Raw genomic sequence first — 26,298 nt, forward strand, 5'->3', positions numbered from 1 at the left:
CTTTCTTGTGAAAGAATGAGCATTTTTTGGGAAGCTGTTTTTATACCCAATCATGGCACCCACCTGTTCCCAATTAGCCTGCACACCTGTGGGATGTTCCAAATAAGTGATTGATGAGCATTCCTCAACTTTATCAGTATTTATTGCCACCTTTCCCAACTTCTTTGTCACGTGTTGCTGGCATCAAATTCTAAAGTTAATGATTATTTGCAAAAAAAAAAAAAAATGTTTATCAGTTTGAACATTAAATATGTTGTCTTTGTAGCATATTCAACTGAATATGGGTTGAAAATGATTTGCAAATCATTGTATTTTGTTTATATTTACATCTAACACAATTTCCCAACTCATATGGAAACGGGGTTTGTATAATATGCAACATTTACATACAATAAAGAAATAATAATAATCAAAACAAGTACAGAAATGGTACAAAAACAGTACAAAACAGCGCTAGGCGGTTGTAAACTCAATAAAGTAACTAGAATAGAATGCAAAATATATATGTAACAAAATGTAAAGCCATAGGCTCACACAAGTTCCGTAAATAATCCAAATTAGGAACACAGCATCATAGTTTTCACAGCGTTTTGGTTGTTAGAGGTAGAGAGTGTTTTAAAGTAGAGTTCTAATTCTTTTTTAAAGGCACAAAAAACAGGTCAGGTATTGAGAAACTTACATTTATGAATATACAATTTAGCCAATAGTATAATGAGGTTGCAAAGGTAAAATTCCTTTTCAATTTTTTTTCCCATCCATTTTGTATCGCTTGTCCCTTTCGAGGTCGCGGGGAGTGCTGGAGCCTATCCCAGCTGCATTCGGGCGGAAGGCGGCGTACACCCTGGACAAGTCGCCACCTCATCGCAGGGCCAACACAGATAGACAGACAACATTTTTTCCCCAATCCAAATAGCACATCTTTAAAACAAAGCACAAATTTGTCATGAATGTTGTCCAGGATGAAACGACAGATGCCCTGCCATAGTGATTGAGTGCTTTCACAAGTCCAAAACAGGTGGTAAACAGTCTCTGGATGCATGTTACATATGGTGCAGGATTTAATTGATTGATTGAAACACCCAAATAAGTTTTTCAACTTGTTTAAGTTAGGGTCCACGTTAATCAATTCATGGTACAAATATATCAGCATAATACAATCATCACACAAGTTAATCATCAGAGTATATACATTGAATTATTTACAATCCGAGGGCTGGGATGTGGAGGGGGTTGGGGTGGGGGGTTAGGTTGGGTTGCTATCAGCATATTTTAGTCATCAATAATTTTATCATCTGAGAAATGGACATTGTAACTGTGTATGTCTCACTTCGTAGGATATGTATAGCGAACGGTGAACATAGTGAGCTCAGAAAGCATGATTATTTACAATCCGGGGAGGTGGGATGTGGTGTTGGTGGTGGTGGGGGGGTGGGTAGCATCAATGTCCACCTTGTAGGGCTGCGAATCTTTGGGTGTCCCACGATTCGATTCAATATCAATTCTTGGGGTCACGATTTGATTCAAAATCGATTTTTTTCGATTCAACGCGATTTTCGATTCAAAAACGATATTTTTCCGGTTCAAAACAATTCTCTATTCATTCAATACATAGGATTTCAGCAGGATCTACCCCAGTCTGCTGACATGCAAGCAGAGTAGTAGATTTTTGTAAAAAGCTTTTATAATTGTAAAGGACAATGTTTTATCAACTGATTGCAATAATGTAAGTTTGTTTTAACTATTAAATGAACCAAAAATATGACTTATTTTATCTTTGTGAAAATATTGGAGACAGTGTGTTGTCAAGCTTATGAGATGGGATGCAAGTGTAAGCCACTGTGACACTATTGTTCTTTTTTAAAATTTTTATAAATGTCTAATGATAATGTCAATAGGGGATTTTTAATCACTGCTATGTTGAAATTGTTACTAATAGAGATGTCAGATAATATCAGCCGCATTTATCGATATTATCGGCCTGCCGATATTATCGGCCGATAAATGCGTTAAAATGTAATATCGGAAATTATCGGTATCGTTTTTCTTATTATCGGTATCGTTTTTTTGTTTGTTTCTTTTTTTTTTTTTTTTATTAAATCAACATAAAAAACACAAGATACACAAATAGTGCACCAAACCAAAAAAAACTCCCTCTCCCATTTACACTCATTCACACTCATTCACACAAAAGGGTTGTTTATTTCTGTTATTAATATTGTGGTTCCTACATTATATATCAATATATATCAATACAGTCTGCAAGGGATACAGTCCGTAAGCACACATGATTGTGCGTGCTGCTGGTCCACTAATAGTACTAACATTTAACAGTTAATTTTACAAATTTTCATTAATTACTAGTTTCTATGTAACGGTTTTTATATTGTTTTACTTCCTTTTTTAATTCAAGAAAATGTTTTTAATTTATTTATCTTATTTTATTTTATTATTTAAAAAAAAAAAAACTTATCTTCACCATACCTGGTTGTCCAAATTAGGCATAATAATGTGTTAATTCCACGACTGTATATATCGGTTGATATCGGTATTGGTTGATATCGGTATCGGTAATTAAAGAGTTGGACAATATCGGAATATCGGATATCGATAAAAAGCCATTATCGGACATCCCTAGTTACTAATATTGATACTGTTGTTGATAATATTAATTTTTGTTTCACTACTTTTGGATTGTTCTGTGTGGTGTTTGTGTCTCCTCTCAATTGCTCTGTTTATTGCTGAGTGTTGCTGGGTCGGGTTTGGTTTTGGAATTGGATTGCATTGTTATGGTATTGCTTTGTATTATTTTGTTGGATTGATTAATTTAAAAAAAATTAAAAATTTAAAAATTTAAAAAATAAAAAAAATCGATTTTTGAAAAATGACAATCAATACTGAATTGTACAATGTGAGAATCGCGATTTGAATTCGAATCGATTTTTTCCCAGACCCCTACCATCTTGTATCTATAAAAATGGGACCCATTACCTCACTGCTTGGCACTCAGCATCAAGGGTTGGAATTGGGGGTTTAATCACCAAAAATGGTTCCCGGGCACGGCCACCGCTGCTGCTCACTGCTCCCCTCACCTCCCAGGGGGTGATCAAGGGTCAAATGCAGAGAATAATTTCGCCACACATAGCGCGTGTGTGACAATCATTGGTACTTTAACTTAATCTTGTCAGTCTTACAGCCACCACTAGATGTCCACAGAGCGTAACCCTCCGTGAGTCACGTCTGATGAAAAACTAGAGTTCCCGTGAGGCATTGCGCCATCGCCCCGCCCATCTCGCGCCTTCCCTCTTGCCAGTCCTCGCGCAAGCTGCTAGCCGTCCGTGTGTGCGTATGTGTGTGTGTTGTTGTTGAAGCAATGATGGCGGCAGCGGGATGCGGATCAGCAACCGCGGCTGCCGGGGGAGGCCAAGGTGGAACCGCCACGGCCAGAGGTCGTTTCCCCGGTCGGCCTTGGTCATCTCGCAGTCGTTTGCGCTCTGAGAAGCGGTGGCAACTCGGGCGGTCAGGCTTAGAAGGCGAAGATGTGACTTGCGGAGGGCCCAGGCCCTCAAACCTGGTGGTATCGTTAAACGAAGACCAGTCTCACTTGCGCTTACTCGGAATAGAAGCGAGCCACAAGACCCTTGGCCAAGCTGGGTACAGCTCTAGTGGGAGCGAAGAGGTGAGGTCCCAACCCGACTCAGGAGTTAGTATCCTTATTTTATTTTTTCTACACACACATGATCACACTATTAAATGTGTACTATTGAGTGCTTTCTAAAATGTGTCTATCGGTGCCATGGAGAAATGTCAACATCCCCCTTGCTAATCCTCATATGCTAACATGCTAACTAATGCTAGCCGAGCGGAGTTTTTCATGACATTTAGTGAGTCGCTCTGTCAAATACAGTCTGGACAATAAAAGTACAGTAACTTTAACGCGTCTGTGTTAATTGTCGCACAGTTACGTACAGTATCACCGCGCGGCGTTAAATGTTGAATATTTAATGAAAGCTAGTGAGTGAGTACGCCAATTTGTAAACAGCGATCGCAATTAGCTGTCGAATGGCCCGCTCCTTATCGGGCCAGAGTAGCTGGCAGCTAATAGTAGCGAACACAAAGAACGGGAAGGCTAGCACCCTTGCCCCGCACAGCCACTAGCTACGCTGCTAACTGTTGTCGGTTACTCACTCTGAAAATCTGTGTCTTTCTTTATAAAAGACCATGTGGTTTGTAACGTTATTACATACTTCGTATAACACTCTTGTTGTGGACACGTTTAGAGTGTATTTCAATGTGTTATACATAGGGTATGGCTGCATGCTAGCAAGTACTGTACTGCCAAACTGGTGACTTGTGTTTTCTCATTGACATGCTGCTAGAAATGTAACAACATACAGATGTAATTACTGTTGCTTGGAACTTTTGGTTTTCACAGGACAACACTGGCCCTATAGTTATTGTTTTGGGGCTGCTCAACACATTTTCACTAATGTAAAGGCCTACTGAAATGCGATTTTCTTATTCAAACGGGGATAGCAGGTCCATTCTATGTGTCATACTTGATCATTTCGCGATATTGCCATATTTTTGCTGAAAAGATTTAGTAGAGAACATCGACGATAAAGTTTGCAACTTTTGGTCACTGATAAAAAAAGCCTTGCCTGTACCGAAAGTAGCAGACGAGTAGCGTGACGTCACAGGTTGTGGAGCTCCTCACATCTGCACATTGTTTACAATCATGGCCACCAGCAGCGAGAGCGATTCGGACCGAGAAAGCGACGATTTCCCCATTAATTTGAGCAAGGATGAAAGATTCGTGGATGAGGAAAGTGAGAGTGAAGGACTAGAGGGCAGTGGGAGCGATTCAGATAGGGAAGATGCTGTGAGAGGCGGGTGGGACCTGATATTCAGCTGGGAATGACTAAAACAGTAAATAAACACAAGACATATATATACTCTATTAGCCACAACACAACCAGGCTTATATTTAATATGCCACAAATTAATCCTGCACAACAAACACCTCCCCCCTCCCGTCGATATAACCCGCCAATACAACTCAAACACCTGCACAACACACTCAATCCCACAGCCAAAGTACAGTTCACCTCCCCAAAGTTCATACATCACATATATTTCCCCAAAGTTACGTACGTGACATGCACATAGCGGCACGCACGTACGGGCAAGCGATCAAATGTTTGGAAGCCGCAGCTGCATGCGTACTCACGGTACCGCGTCTGTGCATCCAACTCAAAGTCCTCCTGGTAAGAGTCTCTGTTGTCCCAGTTCTCCACAGGCCAATGGTAAAGCTTGACTGTCATCTTTCGGGAATGTAAACAATGAAACACCGGCTGTGTTTGTGTTGCTGCAACCGCCAGCAATACACCGCTTCCCACCGACAGCTTTCTTCTTTGCTGTCTCCATTGTTCATTGAACAAATTGCAAAAGATTCACCAACACAGATGTCCAGAATACTGTGGAATTTTGCAATGAAAACAGACGACTTAATAGCTGGCCACCATGCTGTCCCAAAATGTCCTCTACAATCCGTGACGTCACGCGCAAGCGTCATCATACCGAGACGTTTTCAGCAGGATACTTTGCGCGAAATTTTAAATTACAGTTTAGTAAGCTAACCCGGCCGTATTGGCATGTGTTGCAATGTTAAGATTTCATCATTGATATATAAACTATCAGACTGCGTGGTCGGTAGTAGTGGGTTTCAGTAGGCCTTTAAGGCACTTGATGGATTTTGTCACTAAGCTACTATCTGAATGAAATATCTGCTGCAGAATGTAAACAACCATTGTGATGATCATAATAAACATCTAATTAAGCTTCAATCAATGTAGTGTACACATAACTATTACACTGGGCGTTAATTCATGTTGAATGGCAGTTTTGACACTTTTTGGGGCACTCATTAGTCTATTTTTGAAGTTACTATGTTGTGTAATAATTTATATTTGAGCCATGTTTCTTCTGACTGGCCAAGCACAATCATATGAAATTTGTTGTGTGTGTTAATTTCTTATTTTTGTTTTAAGGGCGATGACTTCAGAGGTTTTGTAGCCGAGAGAAAACGTTCCAAAGGAGCGCCTTGGTCTCGGCATAACCCTTCCAAAGGTAAAAAAAAAAGCAACTCAACCCACATAGGGTTACAATTACATATGAACAAGTTGCAATTCAATATTAAAATGCTATTTCCTCTCTAGATTGTATGATATTTTACAATGTTTTGTTCTCTTAGGTGAGGATGTCAGTACAAAATCCAAACGTCAAAGTGCGACGAAGGTACCGCCTATTCCGCCAGCCAAGGAGGTACCTATGTGTCCACCTGATCCTGTGAAAGATGAAAACTCGGCAGAGGAGAAGCATGCCGCATCTTCCAAATCGGAGAATGCTAAGGGTTCCAGGAAACGTTCTAAAGGCAAGAACACAGTGGTTCAGGAGTTGACGAAAAGTGAAGCGTTGTCACCAACGCCGAGGATTACTATAAAGTTGGTGGCTAAAAAGAAAACTAGAACTGTAAAGGAGCCTCATAAAAAGTCTGTCAAGAAAATGAAGGTAAAAGAAGCCGAGGAGCAGCCCAAAGTCGACATCATTCAGGCTGAACAAATTTCCAGCGCTCATGTCAAATTAAAAGCTGAACCGCATGAGGAGACTGCACACAACAAGGGTGTGGGGATTTTACCTGCCAGAAGACGCGGACGATCTGCTTCAAAGGGGAGAATATCGCCCTGCCAGCCTGCTACCGAAGTTGTTGCTGAGGACCAGAAGTCACCTGATCAATCTGACACTGTGATAGAGGCTATAAAGTCAAAGGCAAAGTTAATAAAAGACTCTAAAGCCAATCGAAAAGTGATTCGGAGAAGTAATAGAGTCACTAACCCACTCCTAAAACCTGTCTCAAACCTTGCTGCTGAACCGGAAAATCCCATCAAAAGTGAGTCCACTCTCAATACAAAGCCACAAGTGTCCAGAAAAGTTGGCTTGTTGAAAAGGGGTGGACAGAGGAAAAGTAAAAGGCTTAACAAGAAGGATACTTCAGTGCCAGATAACCATTCTTCATCCTCCACAGAGACAGATCATTTATCTGTGGAACCTGGTGACGGGTTACCGTCGAACGAGGAAGCTGGGGTCCCACATTTGAAATTGATAAGGATCAAAAACCCCAAATATGACACACACTCCAGCGGGAAAAAGTCAACTCGAAAAAAGAAGCGGAAAAAATTCATCTGGACTTTATCATTAGTTACATTAGGAAGTCAGACCCAGCCTGCTAACAGCATAGTCAAACCTCAAAAAAAGAGGGGACCTGAAGTAGATCTGCCCGTTCTGTGTGAGAGTGCTGTTGACACCAGTCTGACAGTAGTAGAACATCTTTCACAAGTAGACAACTCCGTTCCACCGGAGAGTAATAAAACAGACAGCTACGAGAAAGAGAGCCAAAAAGAAGCTGATGTGACCAGTCAGAAAAAGTCCACATTGCAAGAGAAACTTACAGCAGGAGGCGAAAATGAAAGTTGTCATCAAGAAGTCAAAAATTTGGAGTGTGGGAAAGTCCCACCTCTTCAGATAAAAAAGCTTTCTTCTCCTGGCAAACATAAAAAGTCCAAGGCATCCTTTTTGGTTCAGCAAGTCAGCCCTGTGCCTGAAAATAAAGACCATGCTCCTAAAGAAGGCAATAAAGTTCAAGAGGAAAAAGTTTTGTTGGATGTGGAGGTCCAGCCCACCAGGAAACTTCGGAGCAGAACGGCAAGCCTTGAGTCGCCTCAAAAAAAGCGACGTAAACCCACGACGACTCCAACAAAGCGGAGGTCCAGAACGAGTCCTGTGGAGGAAAAAACACCACAGGTGGAAATTGAATCTCCTGCTCATGAGTCCAGTGCGCATGTTCTCCCTGAAAAGTCCTCAGAGGAAACCAGCAATAAAGCCTCTGATATTCCTGCGAAGGATTCCACAGAGGTAACAGATGATCCCTTACCGGTGCCTGATGAAGTGTCTCCGCTGAAGACGACAGAGAATGAGGTCGAGCTACAAATGAATGAGGACAAACCATTGTCCGTGCCTTCGAAACCTAGGAGACATCGAAATAGTAAATCAGGGAAAAGGAGGTCCGCTAAAAAGAAGAAAGCTGCTGTTACTCAAAAAAGCACCATTGATGTAGAGTTGGCCGCTGTTGAATCTGCTGGCACAGAGTCTATCTTTCAGGATGATAGTCAAGCTTTAGAAACAGAAGCAAGTCTACCTAATGTTGTAGAAGAAACCGTCCAGCCTGAGGCCGTAGAAGAAAATGTCCAGCTCCAGGCCGTAGAAGAAAGCATCCAGCATCCTGAGGAAAATGAGGTCACTGTATCAGTGGAGGAAGAGCAGAAACCAGCATCGGTAAAGGAGGAAACAGACATCCAGTTAATAGATTGTCAGCAGTTGGTGCCTTTAGAAAGTCAAGGAAGTGACCCAAACACTTTGTGTTTACCAAAGAAATCCAGGAAAAAAGTAAAAAAGAGGCGGAAAAATTTAATTGGACAGCGTCAGAAGCACAAACACAGGAACACGGATGGAAAGTTTGCTCCACTTAAATCAAAAAATCAGGGAACAATTGAAGAGGATGCTGACATTTCAATCCAATCAGAAGTAGGCGCTTCTCCCACAGTTGGTACAGATACTAAACTAGTTGGTGTGCATAAAAAATATAAAAAGAGACCTTCTGGTATTAAGTTACACTCTAAAAGCCCAGAGTCTATCCTTTCTACGCTGATAGAAATAGGGCTTGACAAAGACAGCGACAGTTTGAAACAGGAAGAAATGGATTCGATAGTGGATGGGTCACGACCAGATGGTGATGACCATCCGCCTGGCAAAACAAAGTTTGTAAAAAACATAAAACACTTCATAATGCCCGTTGTAAGTGCTAGATCCTCTCGAGTGATCAAAACCCCACAACGATTTATGGATGATGTTGGAATGTCCGTGTTGCCACGGAGGAACTCCCCAAAGAAAGGCTTGCAACTAGGCTTGCAAATACGCACTGGAAAGAGGCAAGATGACGAGCCGGGCCAAGCCATCTCCCCCATCCTACCTGTTGACGAGGAGGACATATTGAGAGAAGCTCAGTTGGATCTGGATCTGTTTTCATCTGACGACCTGGATGACACCGCTGACATAACTGACCTTTTTACGGAGACAAAAAGCGACAAAGAGGAAAAGAAGATCTCTATTCAGAAGGGTTCCAATTTCAAGTGGGATCTGCCTCCAGAGTTGACTGAGGAAATCTTTACACTGGACAAAACTCCCGAGGACAAATGTGAAGATCTCTTTTTATCTCTACCGGTTGATAAACCCAGAGATTGTCTATCTACTGGCCTTTTGGATGCTCAAAAAAAGAAGTCACCTCTTAAGTTGAACAAGCAAGCAGCACACTTTAAAATTTATCAACGACTGAACAAGTTGCACAAAGGACTTCCCCCAAGCAAAAGTGCAGCAGAAATGGAAGGTTTAAGCAAAACTCTGCAGCCACCTGTTGATTTAGCGGAAGGACTTGACGATGAGGCCATGAGCATTAGCTTGAGGCAACGCAGCACAGACAGTGCAAAGGAAAAATCCAAGCTCAAAATAGAAGACATTGACTCACCTGGAGTTGTTAGAAAGGTTTGCATAAAAGATACCAAGTCCGGGTTGCTCACCTTTCATAGTGCGGATAAAGAGGATTTAGTCGGGAAAGAGAGTGTCAAGCTTCACTCAGGTACGTGCACTTTTATCTACACTCCTTGGTTATAAAAAGCTAAGGAATTTCTATTTAGTGACTGATGTAAAAAAATATGTGATGTGTAACTGGCATGTGTTCCTTTACACCCACAGCCGAGCCTCAGCCTGGACAGCAGTCAGGTGCAGGCGAAGTCGACTATCCTGCATCTGTGGGGAAAGGAGCTTCGCAAAGGGCACGACTTACTGGTGCCAATAAAAGAATGTTGAACCTCCTCAGAAAAGCGAAAGCTCAGCTCATGAAAATTGACCAGCAGAAACAGATGAAGTCATCTGGGGTAGGATCATGCCGTCACCAAGGATGAGTTGTATTTAAATACAAATACAACCTTCTTAAACAGATGCCTTGTTTTTTTCTCCGTAGCTGTTATCTGGCCCAACTGGTGTCCGATCGAGAAAGTTGACCTCTAAGAGACAAAAAAGGAAGCAAAGGATGCAGCTTGATACCGATGTTCCAATCAAGACAGAGCCACCTCAAGGACAAGTAAGTGCATGAATCAATAAAGCCTGCAGAGAACAATCGATCTACCTAAATATCCTCTTTCCTTCGCCTTTTACCCCTATCTGACTAGTCTGTAGATTAAAATAAGCACAATGAAGCACACAAATCCTATGCAGTATGCTGATGTGCGCCTGCATTTGATCTAAACTATTCCCATTAGAGTCAATTACATCATCGTTCTACAATTCTTTCAGCGCTTGAGCATGTTGCTCTGTTTGTGTCTTGCTTATAGCCGCAGCTCATCTCCATGCTGTGCCAAGAGTTTCGCCAAGCAGGAGGTCCACGCATAAAGCACGTCTGCAGAGCCGCTTCCGTGGTGCTTGGACAGCCTCGGGCCTTGGTACCAGATGACATTCCCAGGCTCAGCGCTCTGCCTCTGCACGAAAGAACAGGCATCTCTCCTTCAGCTGTCACAAAGGGTAGGTGAAAATGACAGTCACAATCCTGATTTTCTTTGGGTGTACCCCGCCTTCTGCCCATATGCAGCTGAGATAGGCTCCAGCACCCCCCGCGACCCAGAACGGGACAAGCGGTAGGAAATGGATGGATGGATAATTATTAGGGGTGTAACGGTACATGTATTTGTATTGAACTGTTTCGGTACGGGGGGTTCGGTTCGGAGGTGTACCGAACGAGTTTCCACATGAACATATAAAGTAGCCGCCTAAGCTAAAGTCTTAACAAGCTGCTCCGCTTCCTTCTGCCTGTCTGTCAGTACTCTACACAGCACCCAGCATTGTCCCACCCACACAACCATCTGATTAGTTACAAACAGAGCAGTAACAGCCGATCAGCAGTGCGTATTCAGAGCGGTAACAGACAATCAGCAGTGCATATTCAGAGCGCATGGAGTCAGTGCTTAGCGTTTAGCAGGTAAGCATCAGGCAGCGGACTCTCCCCAAATTATAATAAACACCGCCCAGTCAACTACTAGTAACATCACTATGAGCCCGTTGACGTTCTAGAAACATAAATGGCAGCTTCAGCTCGCTCGCAGTCCTGGCTTGAGGTGATGGCTAATTTGCTTTTAGCGTAACGTTAGCTCATTTTGCTGTGTGTGTGCGTGTTTGTGTGTGTTACGGACAGCAAAGCCCTGTCTGTCTGTTATTTCACTTTACCTTTTTCTGTGTTGATTGATCTGTGTTGAAGCAGCAAAAAAGGACATTATGTTAAATGAAGAGTTTCTGTCTCTGATAGTTGATATAATAATGTGGCGGTATAGCTCGGTTGGTAGAGCGGCCGTGCCAGCAACTTGAGGGTTGCAGGTTTGATCCCCGCTTCCGCCATCCTAGTCACTGGCGTTGTGTCCTTGGGCAAGACACTTTACCCACCTGCTCCCAGTGCCACCCACACTGGTTTAAATGTAACTTAGATATTGGGTTTCACAATGTAAAGCGCTTTGAGTCACTTGAGAAAAAGCGCTATATAAATGTAATTCACTTCACTAATGTAAGTGCATCATTAAGCCTACATAAACTCCATGGTGTTCAGGGATGAGTAGTCTCTGCTATTGTTATTGTACTATTTTGTTGTTTTCTTACTGTACCGAAAATGAACCGAACCGTGACCTCTAAACCGAGGTACGTACCGAACCGACATTTTTGTGTACCGTTACACCCCTATTAATTATTGCTACATGCAATGTCACATGCTTAATTTTTCTAAGTAAAGGGGACCTATGATTATTCTAATCTACATTTATCTAGGGATGATGCTCGAAACCGGTTTTCCCGGTTGTTCGATAAGAAAAGAACTGAGTCCTCGGACTCAAATCTCTTTTTGAGAACCGGTACACGTTATCGAGACCACTATAGTAAAGAAAAAGAGTTGGTTCTTTATTGGAATCCCTGGGAACGACTCCCGTCCCGACAAGAAATGCCCCGTGTGACATCACAAGAAATTACGACTCGTAGCTCAGTCATTTGTCACGGTGGGGTGCGGCGTGCTGCGGTTAGTTCCCGGGACGCAAAACTGACTGCTCCGGATGAAAGCGTGCAGGTAGGAGATTATTTATTTCTCATAAATCATACACATTACATTACAACAGACAGGAACGAAACAAAAGGAAAGCGTGCCGTTCGCATGAGAAGCTAAAGCAAAAACTTAGCACAGGAATACTAGAAGCTAAGGTAACTTAGAACAGGAATCATGAGCTCGAAAACCAGAATGCCAACGTAACTGTTACAAATGCAAACAATGAAGTCACGACGAGTGACCGGAAAAGGCAGGTTTAAATAGAGTCTCTGATGAGCAACAGGTGCGCGTACAAGGCAGGTGAAAATCATTAGTAACTATGGTGACTAAAACAAACCCCCGAAGTGCACAAAACAACTAAGGAAGTCCAAAACTAACAGAACATAACTAAACAAAACATGATCCGACCACATCATAATACATCACAGTTTCATATAATTTCACTTTACAGGAGTAGGAAGAAGTAAAGCTTATTTAATCCTACCCCTTTCCCACTTCATACAAATATATACATAATTTACTGACATTTTTATAATAAAGTATCTGTGAATTAGTATATACAACAGTTTTGTAATATGTATTTAATTGATTCAGTCATTATTAATATACTGAGATGAAGAATATTTTATTTTCAATAAGGTTGAAAGTATTTCTCATAATTCTTCTTCTTTGTACTTTGTAAGCACTATTCATTTGAACAACTTCTTAAACTGGATCATATCAGTACAATGTTTAACTTCTTTACTTAATCCATTCCATCATTTAATTCCACATCATTTTAGCTGTTTGCAATTTTACCAAATCATCGAACTTTAATATTTTGACTCAATAAATAAAGTGTTTGTTTGTTCTCTATATCCAACATTGTGTATCAGTCTAATTAAATTTTTTTGTAACACGGTTAACGAATGTAGCGCACATTTGTAGTTTTTTCCCCACATTTCTGCACAATAACTCAGATATGGTAATACTATAGTAGCGAGCAGTAGAGAATGTGAAGTGATTTGTTAAAGCAAATATTGTGTTTTTTTCCATATACAACAATCTATCTGGACTCGATAAGAGAATCGGTTCGATAAGAGGATTCGATAATAGGATTCGATAATAGGCTTGAACTCGATAATTTCTTATCAAACATCATCCCTACATTTGTCACTCTTCTTTTTGGTCTAAATCAGTGATTCTCAAACTGTGGTAGTGGTACACACGCTACATCTAGTGGTACGCCAAAAAAATCATGTGATTGAATTACAGTGTTTAATTTTCCTATATTCAAACACAGTGTTACTGTTCAAACTACCGGTATGTGTAATGATAATACAGTGGCCAAAAATATACTTGTTAAATAAAACCTCGACCTGGTTTTTAATGCATACTAAGGCCTACTACACTACTGTATTTTAATTTTGGTCATTATGGTGGTACTTGGAGAGCCAAGTGTTTTCTGAGGTGTCACTTGGTGGAAAAAGTTTGAGAACCACTAGTCAAGATAATATGTATTAGATATGCTTTGGTGTGAATTTTGCTCCACAGTCACATTAATAACCAGTTTATTTCACTGTCTGCAAACTCTTCATGTGTGGAGACGTTCCCAGATTCCATCAAAAGTATCAAAATCTATATTTTGAAAGTGATGTACAGTATATCTTCAAGACGAACATCACAGGTCTTTTTTCCAGTCCTGGTCGAAAATAGACAGTATATAGATTCACAGGTCACACCTGCCCCCTCTCGGATCGATACAGATCAGCATAAAGAAGCCAGCATTTATGTCACTGCATGTTGCACGTCGGTGATATTGTGTGCATGCCACGATAATGTATCTGTATCTTCCATTTTCTTGTGTTTCCTCAAACCAAGTTGTATTGTTACCATGGTGCCGTTTTTTCCTTCGGAGTTTAGCGGCTAGTCATACTTCGCACTTACCTTAGTGGTCCATGTCGACAAAACAGTCCTGTGTAAAATGTTGTGGGCCAATAAGCACAGACGTATTTATTTTATAGACAACAGAGCAGGCAAGAGAGTATGAAACGAGAAGGAATCTACAGGCAGCAGAGCAGAAAGAAGGGGCCTTGCAGAGAGCATGTATTAGCAATGACCAAATTTCTACTTCCGCTACACTGTACCCACTGCTAAAAAAAAGACCGCAAAACACAACGTAAACCGGCATCCAAAACTGTTAGCATGCTCCCGCCCAAATGCATGAACCTTATGATTAGACACTTTGGCAATGTACGAGTATCCAACATTGTAACATTTGGAAATCAGAAAAGATAAAAATCATCATAGGTCCCTTTAAATTAACTTCACTGCAACATGAACCAGGCGAAACTCCAGCAATATATTTTAAAAGGCAAATCATTCTTCTTAACATTCTGTCAACTTCAAAATGATAATGAGTCTTGAATATGTGTTCCAGATATTGCAGATGGCTCTCAATCAGAATCGGACAGCCCCGACTTCTCAGACTCAAAAGTCACTAAGGTCAAGAAGGCGTCGAGTTTCATAAAACGAAAAGGACTTGGGCCGTTCGGTTACCGCTCTCGCAGGTGTGGTGTATGCAAAGGCTGTCATCATGAGGAGGATTGTGGGACTTGCATCAACTGCCTTGACAAACCCAAGTTTGGTGGTCCCAACACCAAGCGACAGTGCTGCGTGTAAGTTATTGTATATGACAACCTGTTTAGAAAATGTAGTCTTCACAAATAATAGGTTTGTGTTCTTTAACCCACAAGGTACAAGAAATGTGATCAGATTGAAGAGAGAAAAGCACGACGCATAAGTGGAAGAACAGTACCCAAAGGTGATTTCCCCCCCCCCCATTTGCATGTTCTGTGAAATTAAAATTATCGTTTTTTTGGGCCTATAAGGCGCACTTAAAATCATTTAATTGTCTCAAAAGTCAATATTGCGTTTCACAATAAGGTGCACCTTATGTAGGTATTAATTCTGGTTGTGTTCACCGACCTCGAAGCAATTTTTTGGCATATGGTGTAATGATAATTGTGACCAGTAGATTACAGTCACGCGTAAGAGATCCGTGTGGACTGCAAGTTGATGCCTGATGTTCAATTAATGATGCAAACTGGCAAGACTAAAACGTTGATGTTTCATTAAGAATATAGAACATTACACACGGCGCTCAAAAATCTGTAAAAATGTTTTAGTACAACTTTGGTTAGCTACGAAGCCGTACCGCTGAATGGATTGTCTGCGCATTACGGCTACCGTAGTCAGATGTGCTGTATTTCAACATACGGCTATTATTGTGGTGTGTACATAAGGACCCCAAAATGGCATGGTGATATATTGTATTGTGTTTGGTTTTGACCTATTATGCTAAAGAAACTATTCTTACTTAATGTTTTCTGCTGTTGTGTATATGAGATCTGCATAAATCCCGAAAATTTGCGCGCGTCCACCACTGTAGCCCGCATCAATAAGCTCTTTCTTTTTCTCTACCCTGTTGTTGTGGGGCATTCATCTTCCACTGTTGCCATTTATAATACATACTAGCGTACAGTTATAACTTATATCTGTCAGTGGACTCGCTATTGGTACAACAAAGATGCTGCCACGTGAATAAGACCGCCCACAAAACGGCACATACTGAAGAGGCGATCAGAAAGCGTCTTGAAGATGGTCTGTAAAACATAATCTAATCAACATTTTGACTAAAGAACCACCTTTACCTGGTACATTTAGACCACAAGAAAGTGTTTTAAATGTTGAAAATAAAATCATATTGTGACCTCTTTAATGCGCTTTATGATGTGTGACTTTTGTATGAAAAATACCTCAATAGACCCGCTCATCGGCAGTACGCCCTATAAATCCAGTGCGCCCTATGGTCTGAAAAATACGGTATTTAAATCAGGAATTTGTACCGTCTTTGTATTTAAGGTTCCAAACGAAGGCGACCCTCTTTCAGTGGCGGGCATTCAAGTAATGATGAAGGGATGGAGGGCGTGGCAGACTCGCCGTCTGGTCTCCATGGTGACAGTCCATCTGTGAGGAAGCAGCCTAAGCGTGTCGTGAAACCACGTGTCTACTTCGACCTGATGGACTATGATTCCGATCTGGATGAAAAGACATTCAGCTCAGCGTCACCTGCAAAGAAGAGAGGTAACGGACCTCGTTTGAGTCCAGGTACATTAGCTGCATCAGTCCTGCCTGTAAATAAGATGTATCAATTCCTTCTGTCATTTCAGTATGTCACTATGAATTTTGAAGTCCGCTGAGTGTGTTGATGCGCTTGTACATGGCTAACCTTAATATTTTATTTCATTTTTGTCCCGCAAAGACTTTGTTTCACTGGACGGATTCCTTGGAGATATATCAGATGATGAGACCCGGCATCGAAAATCCTGTTCACACCGTGTGCCATCTGTTCGTCGTAAACCCGATAAGGTTGGTAAATCTGAGATTACTTTCAAGATGAATATTGTTGATAGGGCTGTATTTGTCCCCTCTTTGGCTCCATCATTTTTGTGTTTCCTTTTTTACTGTCACCTTGACTTTACATTTCTCTTTACTGAAGTTTTCATTTGTTGAAAAGTCAACATACCTAATACACAATGAGTCATCTAAAAGTTAAAGTTAAAGTACCAATGATTGTCACACACACACACTAGGTGTGGCGAGATTATTCTCTGCATTTGACCCATCACCCTTGATCACCCCCTGGGAGGTGAGGGGAGCAGTGGGCAGCAGCGGTGGCCGCGCCCGGGAATCATTTTGGTGATTTAACCCCCAATTCCAACCCTTGATGCTGAGTGCCAAGCAGGGAGGTAATGGGTCCCATTTTTATAGTCTTTGGTATGACTCGGCCGGGGTTTGAACTCACAACCTACCGATCTCAGGGCGGACACTCTAACCACTAGGCCACTGAGTAGGTTATCTATTACTAATAGGTAATCAAGTAATCATTAATGTGTAAAATATCAACCCGAGTTTGGAATAATATCATTCAAATTTGCTTCATCGATGTCGACAGTAAGTTAGTTTTTTTACATCTTTACGTATGTTGCATTTGGATGCCAAAGTAATGGAGGATACGTAAAGCATAATCTAATGTTCCTGACAGGAATATTTGCAGACTTAAAGGGGAACTGCACTTTTTTGGAATATGTCCTATTGTTTGCAATTATGAGAGCCATAACGATGGATGTTAGTTTTTTATGCATTTTAAATATTAAATAAATGCGGTCAAAAGTCTGCTTACAATGGAGCCTATGAGAGCTGCTCAATTCTGTCTACAAAGCCTTTAAAAAAACATCCAAACACCTCAATTAGGGTTTTATAGACATGATGTAAGTTTATATGTAATGTAGTAATAGGCAAATTTAGAATAACTTTTAATATTTATGTATTTTGATCATTTTAAGCCTATGCAGCACGTTAATTTAAAAAACGCATCACGTTTGCCTTTTTTAAAAACATTTTTTTAATTTTTCTTCATCACTGATTATAAATCACTGCAGACATCATGAGAGCCAACAAACATGATAAAACATCACTTACTGTATAAGGTCTGCTGTCATTAGGATACCGACTGGTGAAGATTGTCTGATAATCCTCGCGAAGAAATGGGGTGGGGTGCAGGGCGACCAAGCATCTTTTCGTGTCGTTCCCGCCATTTCCGGGCCCTAAATGGCTGTCAAATTGTACCCACTTGTCGGAATATGTCCTCAGCCATCTACTTTCCAGGTGGGAGGCATGATTTATGATCTTCAATAAACTTCAAGGAAGCAAGGAAAAACCTTGTAAGTCGATCATGTCAATATTGTACACAAGCTTGTTATCACAGCACAGCTACAAATAGTTTGTCTGCATTAGCGTTTATAATGACAATATCACTAATACATGGTTAATATTAAAGTCACAAAATGTAAATGGAGTTTACAAAATGGCGCTTTTCGATTTTATGGGCGGATTAGAGGACCTCCCATTGTCTCCACTGTAAGTGGACTTTTATTTACGTTTAGTTTATTATTAGAATCCATGAAAAAAAATCCAACTGTTGTCATGTCTTTCATAATGATTGTGAATGATAGGCAAATTCCCACCCAAAAAAGTGCAGTCTCCCTGTAACTTTTCAACTCACATTCAAGTTATGCTACTTCCAGGGTATGTCATCACAGGCTTCTTTTGAGGAGACACCACCAAGTGTCCTGGCTGCCTTGGCTAATGGATTTGAACAGAGAGAGGTTGAGTCTTCCAAACCCACCCATAAAATACGGGTTGACTTCAAGGTAAAGTTTTGTATTTGCATGTATTTTCTACTGTGCCAACATTTGCCCCAACCCAATTTTGAATGTATTGGTAAACGTAACTTTAAAAGTGCTGTAAATATATTTTATAACGAATCATCCAATTGTTATATAAGCCCAAAGAAGTGCATTAACTTTGTAAATACTCTGCTCACAAAAGCTAGGGTTATTCAGGTTTTGGTGAAATTTCAGGATGAGGCTAAAATGCACCATATCATTTACAGGTGAACCTAGTTTGACCTGCAGTAAACCTTTAAACGCTCCAACTGTTCAATGTTCCAGTACACAAGAATGTGAACAGTAAAATCCACAAAAGGGGTGTGATCCATAATTCAACCAATACATTTCCTGGTTCAATTTAAACACTTACACTCCTCTAAATCATGCTGTTCACATTTTGACATAATGAGACCAAGTAGCCACTGAGCTTGGAATGTCACATCAGCATGTTACAACAGGCAAAAAGATCATTTATTCAACACATTATTTGATCATTTATTATTGAGAATTTTGCTGTTTAACTGATTGTTAAAGAATAGAAAGTTGTGCAGAAATTACTCTTCTTTAAAATATTTACACATTTAAGTTAATCTGTATTGTTAGTGTATATTAGGCTCATCCTGAAATTTCACCGAAATGCCTAATATCTAACTTTTTGTAAGTTGCAATTTTTTTTTGAATAGTCGTTTTGTTAAATGTGTTGTCAGGAGGACTGTACCTTGGAGAATGTGTGGAACATGGGTGGTTTAAGTATCTTGACCTCTGCACCCAACATGCCACCGTATGTGTGCCTCCTCTGTGCCAGTAAAGGACAACATGAGGTACCTTTTTTTCCCCTTTTCTACAAACGTGTTAACATTTAAATGGAAAAAGTATGTATTTCATGTTTTGCTGCTAAGATGCTGTGTATTATAGGTTTTTTTTTTTTTTTTTTTTTTCAGATGTTGCATTGCCAAGTGTGCTGTGAGCCCTTCCACTGGTTTTGCCTTGAAGAGGTGGAGCGCCCCTCAGTGGAAAACAAAGAAAACTGGTGCTGTCGTCACTGCAAGTTTTGCCATGTGTGTGGCCAGAAAAACAAGCAGTCAAAGGTACGCACACCTTTTTTGGGGTCACTAGTTTTAGAAGTTGAGCGAATTCTCTCTTGTCATGTTGAAATGTTCTCTCTCAGCCGTTGTTGCAGTGTGAAAGATGTCAGAACTGCTATCACGCTTCCTGTCTCGGACCAAATTATCCAAAACAAAACAAGAAGAGGAAGGCGTGGGTAGGTTTCTTTTTGCCTTTTAAAAATCCAAAGTCATGCATGTTTAGATTTTATAAAAATATATGCGATGGTGTCCCTGCAGGTTTGTATGACATGCATCAGGTGTAAGAGTTGTGGGGTCACGCCAGGAAAGAGCTGGGATATAGACTGGAACCACAATAAAGGACTATGTCCAGACTGTTCAAATCTCTATGAACTAGGTGAGGAGATGTTTTATCATGTGAAGCTGCGTATTGAGGTATTTTGTCACAGGTTATTACATAAATGTTGTGTTTTTAATTAAATTACATATCTCATCAGGTAACTATTGCCCGATTTGCTTCAAGTGCTATGAGGACAATGACTATGACAGCCAGATGATGCAGTGTGGCACATGTAACCACTGGGTACATGCCAAGTGTGAGGATCTAACAGGTAACATTTTGTGTGGTCAGTGCCTCTGCAGTGTTGCAATAAAAATTAATATAGCCCCCAACAAGACAGTGTTTTTAAAAAAGTTAACCCCAAGCATATAGTAGATGGAGCTGTTGTAATTAATATGGTATTTTCCTTTTAAGGGAGGTTATTTTTGTTTTTAGCTACCATATTTTAAGCTAAAATATATGTGAACACAGTTTATTACATCTTCTAAATTCTTCCTTTCTGTGTACATATTTTCAGATGAACTGTATGAGATCCTGTCCAGTCTACCAGAGAGTGTGGTGTATTCCTGTCGGCCATGCAGTGTGACTCAGCCCAGTGCCTGGAGAGAACTTCTCTACATCGAGCTTCGATCCGGGGTGGAGAAAGTTCTAGCTTGCTTGCTGTCTTCCACCCTCACCCAGCATCTTGTTACCTGCTCACAGGTGAGTGCCCTCTTTTAACAGGTCAAAAAGTATTACTCTGGGACATTTTGGAATTACATTTAAATAGAAATTTTCAAATACAGTTTGTCACAAAGGATATTGTTTCTACTGCAGTGTGAAAAGTCAGTGGACCCTGACAGTGGAATAGAAGGACAACCAGCTTGTGACCTTCGAGCTGTAGGCAAGAAGTTTGACAAAGGCCTTTATACCACGTTGGTGAGTCCACACACATATCTTAATAAAAATATGAGAACTTTAAGGATAAATGTTTACTAACCTGGTTCTAAATGTGTCATAAATTGCTACTATTTTTTTCTCTCTCTAGAAAATGTTCCATGAAGATGTGGTTCAAGTGGTACGAAAGCGACTTGAACAAGAAGATGACCTTCCAGAAGAGGAAAGACCCACTGCACTGGCACGCTCATACTATTTAAAGGTAATTATTTGTCTCTTTCTTCTTACAGTTGAACAGTGATAGGTCAGCATTTCTACAGCATCTGATTCCCCTCAATACATAAAAATTGATGACAATTAGCTAAGATGTCACATTGTTTTGGCAATGTATTAACTGAAGTATTTTTTTATTTGAAGCTACTTGAAGAAGTCTTTAATTGGTTTAACAGTCAAGACCCAAAAGTGTGGAACCCCCGTACTAAAGGACTGCCTATGTGAGTGATGGTTCATTGGTTTAGGTGTATATTCATCTGTATATTGCTGGTGAAGTATGTGTCTTAGGCTCACTGCTTGCTTGTGGATAATGTTTAAATGTCTGTCTCATTCGTTCATTGTAGGGGGATGCTGTCACATGCTGTTCATCCTCCCACCCATGAGCATGTTTATGCCCAGTGGCAAGAGAGGAACAAACTCCTATCAAGGTCGCCTCTGGAACTCCTACAAGAGGATAATGAACATACTTTATTTGAAACAAAAGAAGAGATGACTACTCCAATGTCTACAGAGCCAACCAGCTGGAACCACACAAAGAACCGCAGGGACTTCAGGCACAAATCGAAAGGTAAGATTTTCAACGCTAGGTTAGAGCTGATAAAATGTGCATTTATCTCTGTGTGTGGTCGCCAACCTTAACTATCAAGAGAGCTATTTTGGCCCCTCTTCTACAAAATAAAAGTCTGGAGCCATCTTTTTTCACTTTTAACAGAATGCAACAAACATAAGTGCAGTGTGGACTCGGCACCTCACGATTCCATTATTCGATTAACGATTATTACAAGCGATTATTGATGCATCTTTTTCCACATACATGATTTCCTATTGACAAGGCAAACAGTGTTTGTCAGCATCCATTAAATATCAGACATAACGATCAACACATTTTCCACAACAAAAAGCTGCTCCTATTACATAAACCTTTTAGAAATAAGATTACATTTACCAAAATATTTTAAATGAAACAAATAGTTTATTCTGATGATTCAGAATGAATAAATACAGGAGGCTGCGGCGTTGACAACCAGGGATGGACACCAAAACCAACGTAGTAGTAACCACACCAAAAAAAGTATAAGCTATTGGTCCCTTATTTTGGTGCCAAATGAATGCAGACTCAGTCACCTGCATTATAAGTATCAACAAGCAAGTCATTTGTTTTCATGTTTTCTGTGTTCAGTCGTTTAAGAAAAATTAAGACGTTTTTTGGTGGATTGTATTTTTTATTTTTTTTTGTATTACTTGGTTATCATTTAAGTACCGGTATATGCCGTATTACTTAAACCCTTTGCAGCTTGAAATCTGAACTTGTTTCTCTTTAAGTTACTGTTTGTTCCATATACTCAGGGAAAAAAGGACGCCTGCAGAAAGCAGATCCAGACACTGGTTGGTCGAAAGATGATGAGAGACAGTGCTCCTTGTGCCAAAAATACGGAGAACGTAAACCTAATGTAAAGAGTGCATATAACACACATTGTCTCTGACGATGACACTGATACCATTGTAAATATAATATTCCTCTTACTAACAGTTATGTTAAATTATGTTTTTGTTTTTAGGACGCCGGTAGGTTGTTGTACCTGGGCCAAAATGAGTGGGCACATGTCAACTGCAGTCTATGGTCAGCAGAGGTGTTTGAAGAGGATAATGGCTCTCTACTACATGTACACAGTGCGGTCACAAGGGGTCGCTTGATGGTTTGTAATCTGCTACACACATTGATTTACCTTTTGAATATTATGTTTGCTTGGAAATATAGTGTTTCATCTGTCTCTTTTTGCTTCTATTATTTTTTTAAGAATTGCTGCTAACTCCAATAATATTTTCTCTCCACCAATTATGTTTTCCTTATAGCGTTGTGAACGCTGCAACCAGCCGGGCGCCACAGTAGGCTGCTGCTTGACTTCCTGTCAGAGCAACTATCACTTTATGTGTGCCCGCTCCCGTCACTGTGTGTTCCAGGAGGATAAGAAGGTCTACTGCCACAAACACAAACATCTAATCAGTGGAAAGGTAGCAGTTGTCTCCCATTTCATTCTGAAATAATATGGTTAACATGGTTTGAGCTTTATTGTGACATGAATTTCATGTTGTTGTTAAGGTGATTACCGGTCAAGAGTTCGAAGTCAATCGACGAGTGTATGTGGATTTTGAAGGCATCAGCCTCCGCAGGAAGTTTTTAACTGGACTGGAGCCTGAGTTAATAAATGTCATGATTGGTAAGTTTACACTGTTATTCTTTACTTTATATTTTACAACATGTTTCTGATAACTTTTTCATATTGTTTCGATGCAGGATCACTACAGATTGATAAACTTGGTGTCCTGTCAGAACTTTCAGCCAACAAAGGAAAGTTGTTTCCTGTGGGATTTCAGTAAGTTATCTTTGTTTGTGTTGACTTTATTAATGTTAAAGTTCATGAACAGCACTTTTTAATGCCCCACTTCTTTGTCCATAGGTGTTCACGATGGTACTGGAGCACGGTCAATCCAGTGCAAAAATGCAAATACACATGCAAAGTCCGCGAAGTTCAACCTTTAATACCAGAGAAACCTGATGAAGAAATGCCTGACCAAGGAGATAATCACACCATTGAGCACAACCCATGTGCATTACCAGGTGCGTGTCTTGATACAGAGTTTCCGTGGGGAATTAAAAAGCAATAAAAGTCATTAAATGGATTTTGTGAAAATTAAGGCCCTGAATGGCACTAAAAAGCATGACCATATTTTTCGGATTATAAGTCGCTCCGGAGTATAAATCGCACCGGCCGAAAATGCATAATAAATAAAGAAAAAAAACAACAAAACGTCGCACTCGAGTATAAGTCGCATTTTTTGGGGAAATTTATTTGATAAAATCCAACACCAAGAATAGACATTTGAAAGGCAATTTAAAATAAAGAATTGTGAACAACAGGCTGAATAAGTGTACGTTATATGACGCATAAATAACCAACTGAGAACGTGCCTGGTATGTTAACGTAACATATTATGGTAAGAGTCATTCAAATAAATACAATAATAATAACTGGGATTTATATAGCTATATATATATATATATATATATATATATATATATATATATATATATATATATATATATATATATATATATATTGGAGAAGGCATTCGACCGTGTACCCCGGGAAGTCCTGTGGGGAGTGCTCAGAGAGTATGGGGTAACGGACTGTCTTATTGTGGCAGTTCGCTCCCTGTATAATCAGTGTCAGAGCTTGGTCCGCATTGCCGGCAGTAAGTCGGACACGTTTCCAGTGAGGGTTGGACTCCGCCAAGGCTGCCCTTTGTCACCGATTCTGTTCATAACCTTTATGGACAGAATTTCTAGGCGCAGTCAGGGCGTTGAGGGGATCTGGTTTGGTGGCTGCAGGATTAGGTCACTGCTATTTGCAGATGATGTGGTCCTGATGGCTTCCTCCGGCCAAGATCTTCAGCTCTCACTGGATCGGTTCGCAGCCGAGTGTGAAGCGACTGGGATGGGAATCAGCACCTCCAAGTCCGAGTCCATGGTTCTCTCTCGGAAAAGGGTGGAGTGCCATCTCCGGGTTGGGGAGGAGATCTTGCCCCAAGTGGAGGAGTTCAAGTACCTTGGAGTCTTGTTCACGAGTGGGGGAAGAGTGGATCGTGAGATCGACAGGCGGATTGGTGCGGCGTCTTCAGTAATGCGGACGCTGTATCGATCCGTTGTGGTGAAGAAGGAGCTGAGCCGGAAGGCAAAGCTCTCGATTTACCGGTCGATCTACGTTCCCATCCTCACCTATGGTCATGAGCTTTGGGTCATGACCGAAAGGACAAGATCACGGGTACAAGCGGCCGAAATGAGTTTCCTCCGCCGAGTGGCGGGGCTCTCCCTTAGAGATAGGGTGAGAAGCTCTGTCATTCGGGGGGAGCTCAAAGTAAAGCCGCTGCTCCTCCACATCGAGAGGAGCCAGATGAGGTGGTTCGGGCATCTGGTCAGGATGCCACCCGAACGCCTCCCTAGGAAGGTGTTTCGGGCACGTCCGGCCGGTAGGAGGCCACGGGGAAGACCCAGGACACGCTGGGAAGACTATCTCTCCCGGCTGGCCTGGGAACGCCTCGGGATCCCCCGGGAGGAGCTGGACGAAGTGGCTGGGGAGAGGGAAGTCTGGGCTTCCCTGCTTAAGCTGCTGCCCCCGCGACCCGACCTCGGATAAGCGGAAGAAGATGGATGGATGGATATATAGCGCTTTTCTAAGTACCCAAAGTCGCTTTACATGTAGAACCCATCATTCATTCACACCTGGTGGTGGTAAGCTACTTTCATAGCCACAGCTGCCCTGGGGTAGACTGACGGAAGCGTGGCTGCAATATTCGCCAACGGCCCCTCCGACCACCACCTATCATTCATCATTCAATTCACCGGTGTGAGTGGCACCGGGGGCAAAGGGTGAAGTGTCCCGCCCAAGGACACAACGGCAGCGATTTTTGGATGGTAAGAGGCAGGGAGCGAACCTGCAACCCTCAGGTTTCTGGCACGGTTGCTCTACCCACTACGCCATGCCGCCCAAATATAACATATAGAACATACTACACGTTAACCAAACAATCTGTCACTCCTGATCGCTAAATCCGATGAAATCTTCTACCTCGTTGTCGCTCCTGGTATGCGCCGCTAGCGTCCTTTCTTTCTGCTGCTCGATCGCCGTTTTCTGCTGCATATTTCACTACGTCCAGCTTGTAATCTGCAGTATATGATTTCCTTTTCGGTGCCATTTTTGTTCAGTTTTTATAAGTTACCGCCAATGTAGAAATGATCCATTTTAATAGCTACGGCAGTAGCATCTAGCATACAGCAGTTAGCATCCCATGACCCACAATGCACTTCTGCCATGACCGTCCCCCGCCGAATTCTTATTGGTTGACGTGTGTGTGACGATTGCTGACATTTTGCTTCGTCTCTTCCGTGAATTAGATAAATAATATTATTTGATATTTTACGGGAATGTGTTAATAATTTCACACATAAGTCGCTCCGGAGTATATGTCGCACCCACGGCCAAACTATGAAAAAAACTGCGACTTATAATCCGAAAAATACGGTAAATGCAATGTCCAGAGGCAATGAAAATGTAATACAATTGTAGGCCAATAGTCAATACATCAATCCATCAAACGATGCATGAAAATTAACTTAAGAACTTTGCGGTCATTGATAAATCGCTACGTCTGTCTGTATGTTTCTTTTCTTCG

General features: G+C 41.1%; 1 protein-coding gene across 3 annotated transcripts in view; it reads left to right on the forward strand.

The window, feature by feature from the left end:
• The first annotated feature begins 3,294 nt into the window (after positions 1–3,294).
• Positions 3,295–26,298, forward strand: part of kmt2bb (lysine (K)-specific methyltransferase 2Bb) — a 39,660-nt gene continuing 16,656 nt past the window's right edge. Inside the window, exons 1-27 of one of the 3 annotated variants that reach the window (XM_061952544.1) lie at positions 3,295–3,700; positions 6,048–6,126; positions 6,251–9,745; positions 9,862–10,043; positions 10,130–10,249; positions 10,500–10,686; positions 14,661–14,898; positions 14,977–15,044; positions 16,145–16,390; positions 16,545–16,651; positions 18,370–18,495; positions 19,221–19,334; positions 19,455–19,601; positions 19,682–19,774; positions 19,857–19,974; positions 20,075–20,188; positions 20,435–20,619; positions 20,734–20,835; positions 20,945–21,055; positions 21,211–21,287; positions 21,411–21,634; positions 22,414–22,517; positions 22,626–22,763; positions 22,921–23,079; positions 23,168–23,285; positions 23,363–23,441; positions 23,526–23,686. In XM_061952544.1, coding sequence (XP_061808528.1) covers positions 3,371–3,700; positions 6,048–6,126; positions 6,251–9,745; positions 9,862–10,043; positions 10,130–10,249; positions 10,500–10,686; positions 14,661–14,898; positions 14,977–15,044; positions 16,145–16,390; positions 16,545–16,651; positions 18,370–18,495; positions 19,221–19,334; positions 19,455–19,601; positions 19,682–19,774; positions 19,857–19,974; positions 20,075–20,188; positions 20,435–20,619; positions 20,734–20,835; positions 20,945–21,055; positions 21,211–21,287; positions 21,411–21,634; positions 22,414–22,517; positions 22,626–22,763; positions 22,921–23,079; positions 23,168–23,285; positions 23,363–23,441; positions 23,526–23,686 — 7,222 coding nt within the window. In that variant the 5' untranslated portion in view covers positions 3,295–3,370. The remainder of the gene's footprint in view (positions 3,701–6,047; positions 6,127–6,250; positions 9,746–9,861; positions 10,044–10,129; positions 10,250–10,499; positions 10,687–14,660; positions 14,899–14,976; positions 15,045–16,144; positions 16,391–16,544; positions 16,652–18,369; positions 18,496–19,220; positions 19,335–19,454; positions 19,602–19,681; positions 19,775–19,856; positions 19,975–20,074; positions 20,189–20,434; positions 20,620–20,733; positions 20,836–20,944; positions 21,056–21,210; positions 21,288–21,410; positions 21,635–22,413; positions 22,518–22,625; positions 22,764–22,920; positions 23,080–23,167; positions 23,286–23,362; positions 23,442–23,525; positions 23,687–26,298) is intronic. The other 2 variants (XM_061952561.1, XM_061952552.1) reach the window with 2 other exon arrangements.

Source organism: Nerophis lumbriciformis, linkage group LG04 (assembly GCF_033978685.3).
Source record: "Nerophis lumbriciformis linkage group LG04, RoL_Nlum_v2.1, whole genome shotgun sequence".
NCBI lineage: Eukaryota > Metazoa > Chordata > Actinopteri > Syngnathiformes > Syngnathidae > Nerophis > Nerophis lumbriciformis.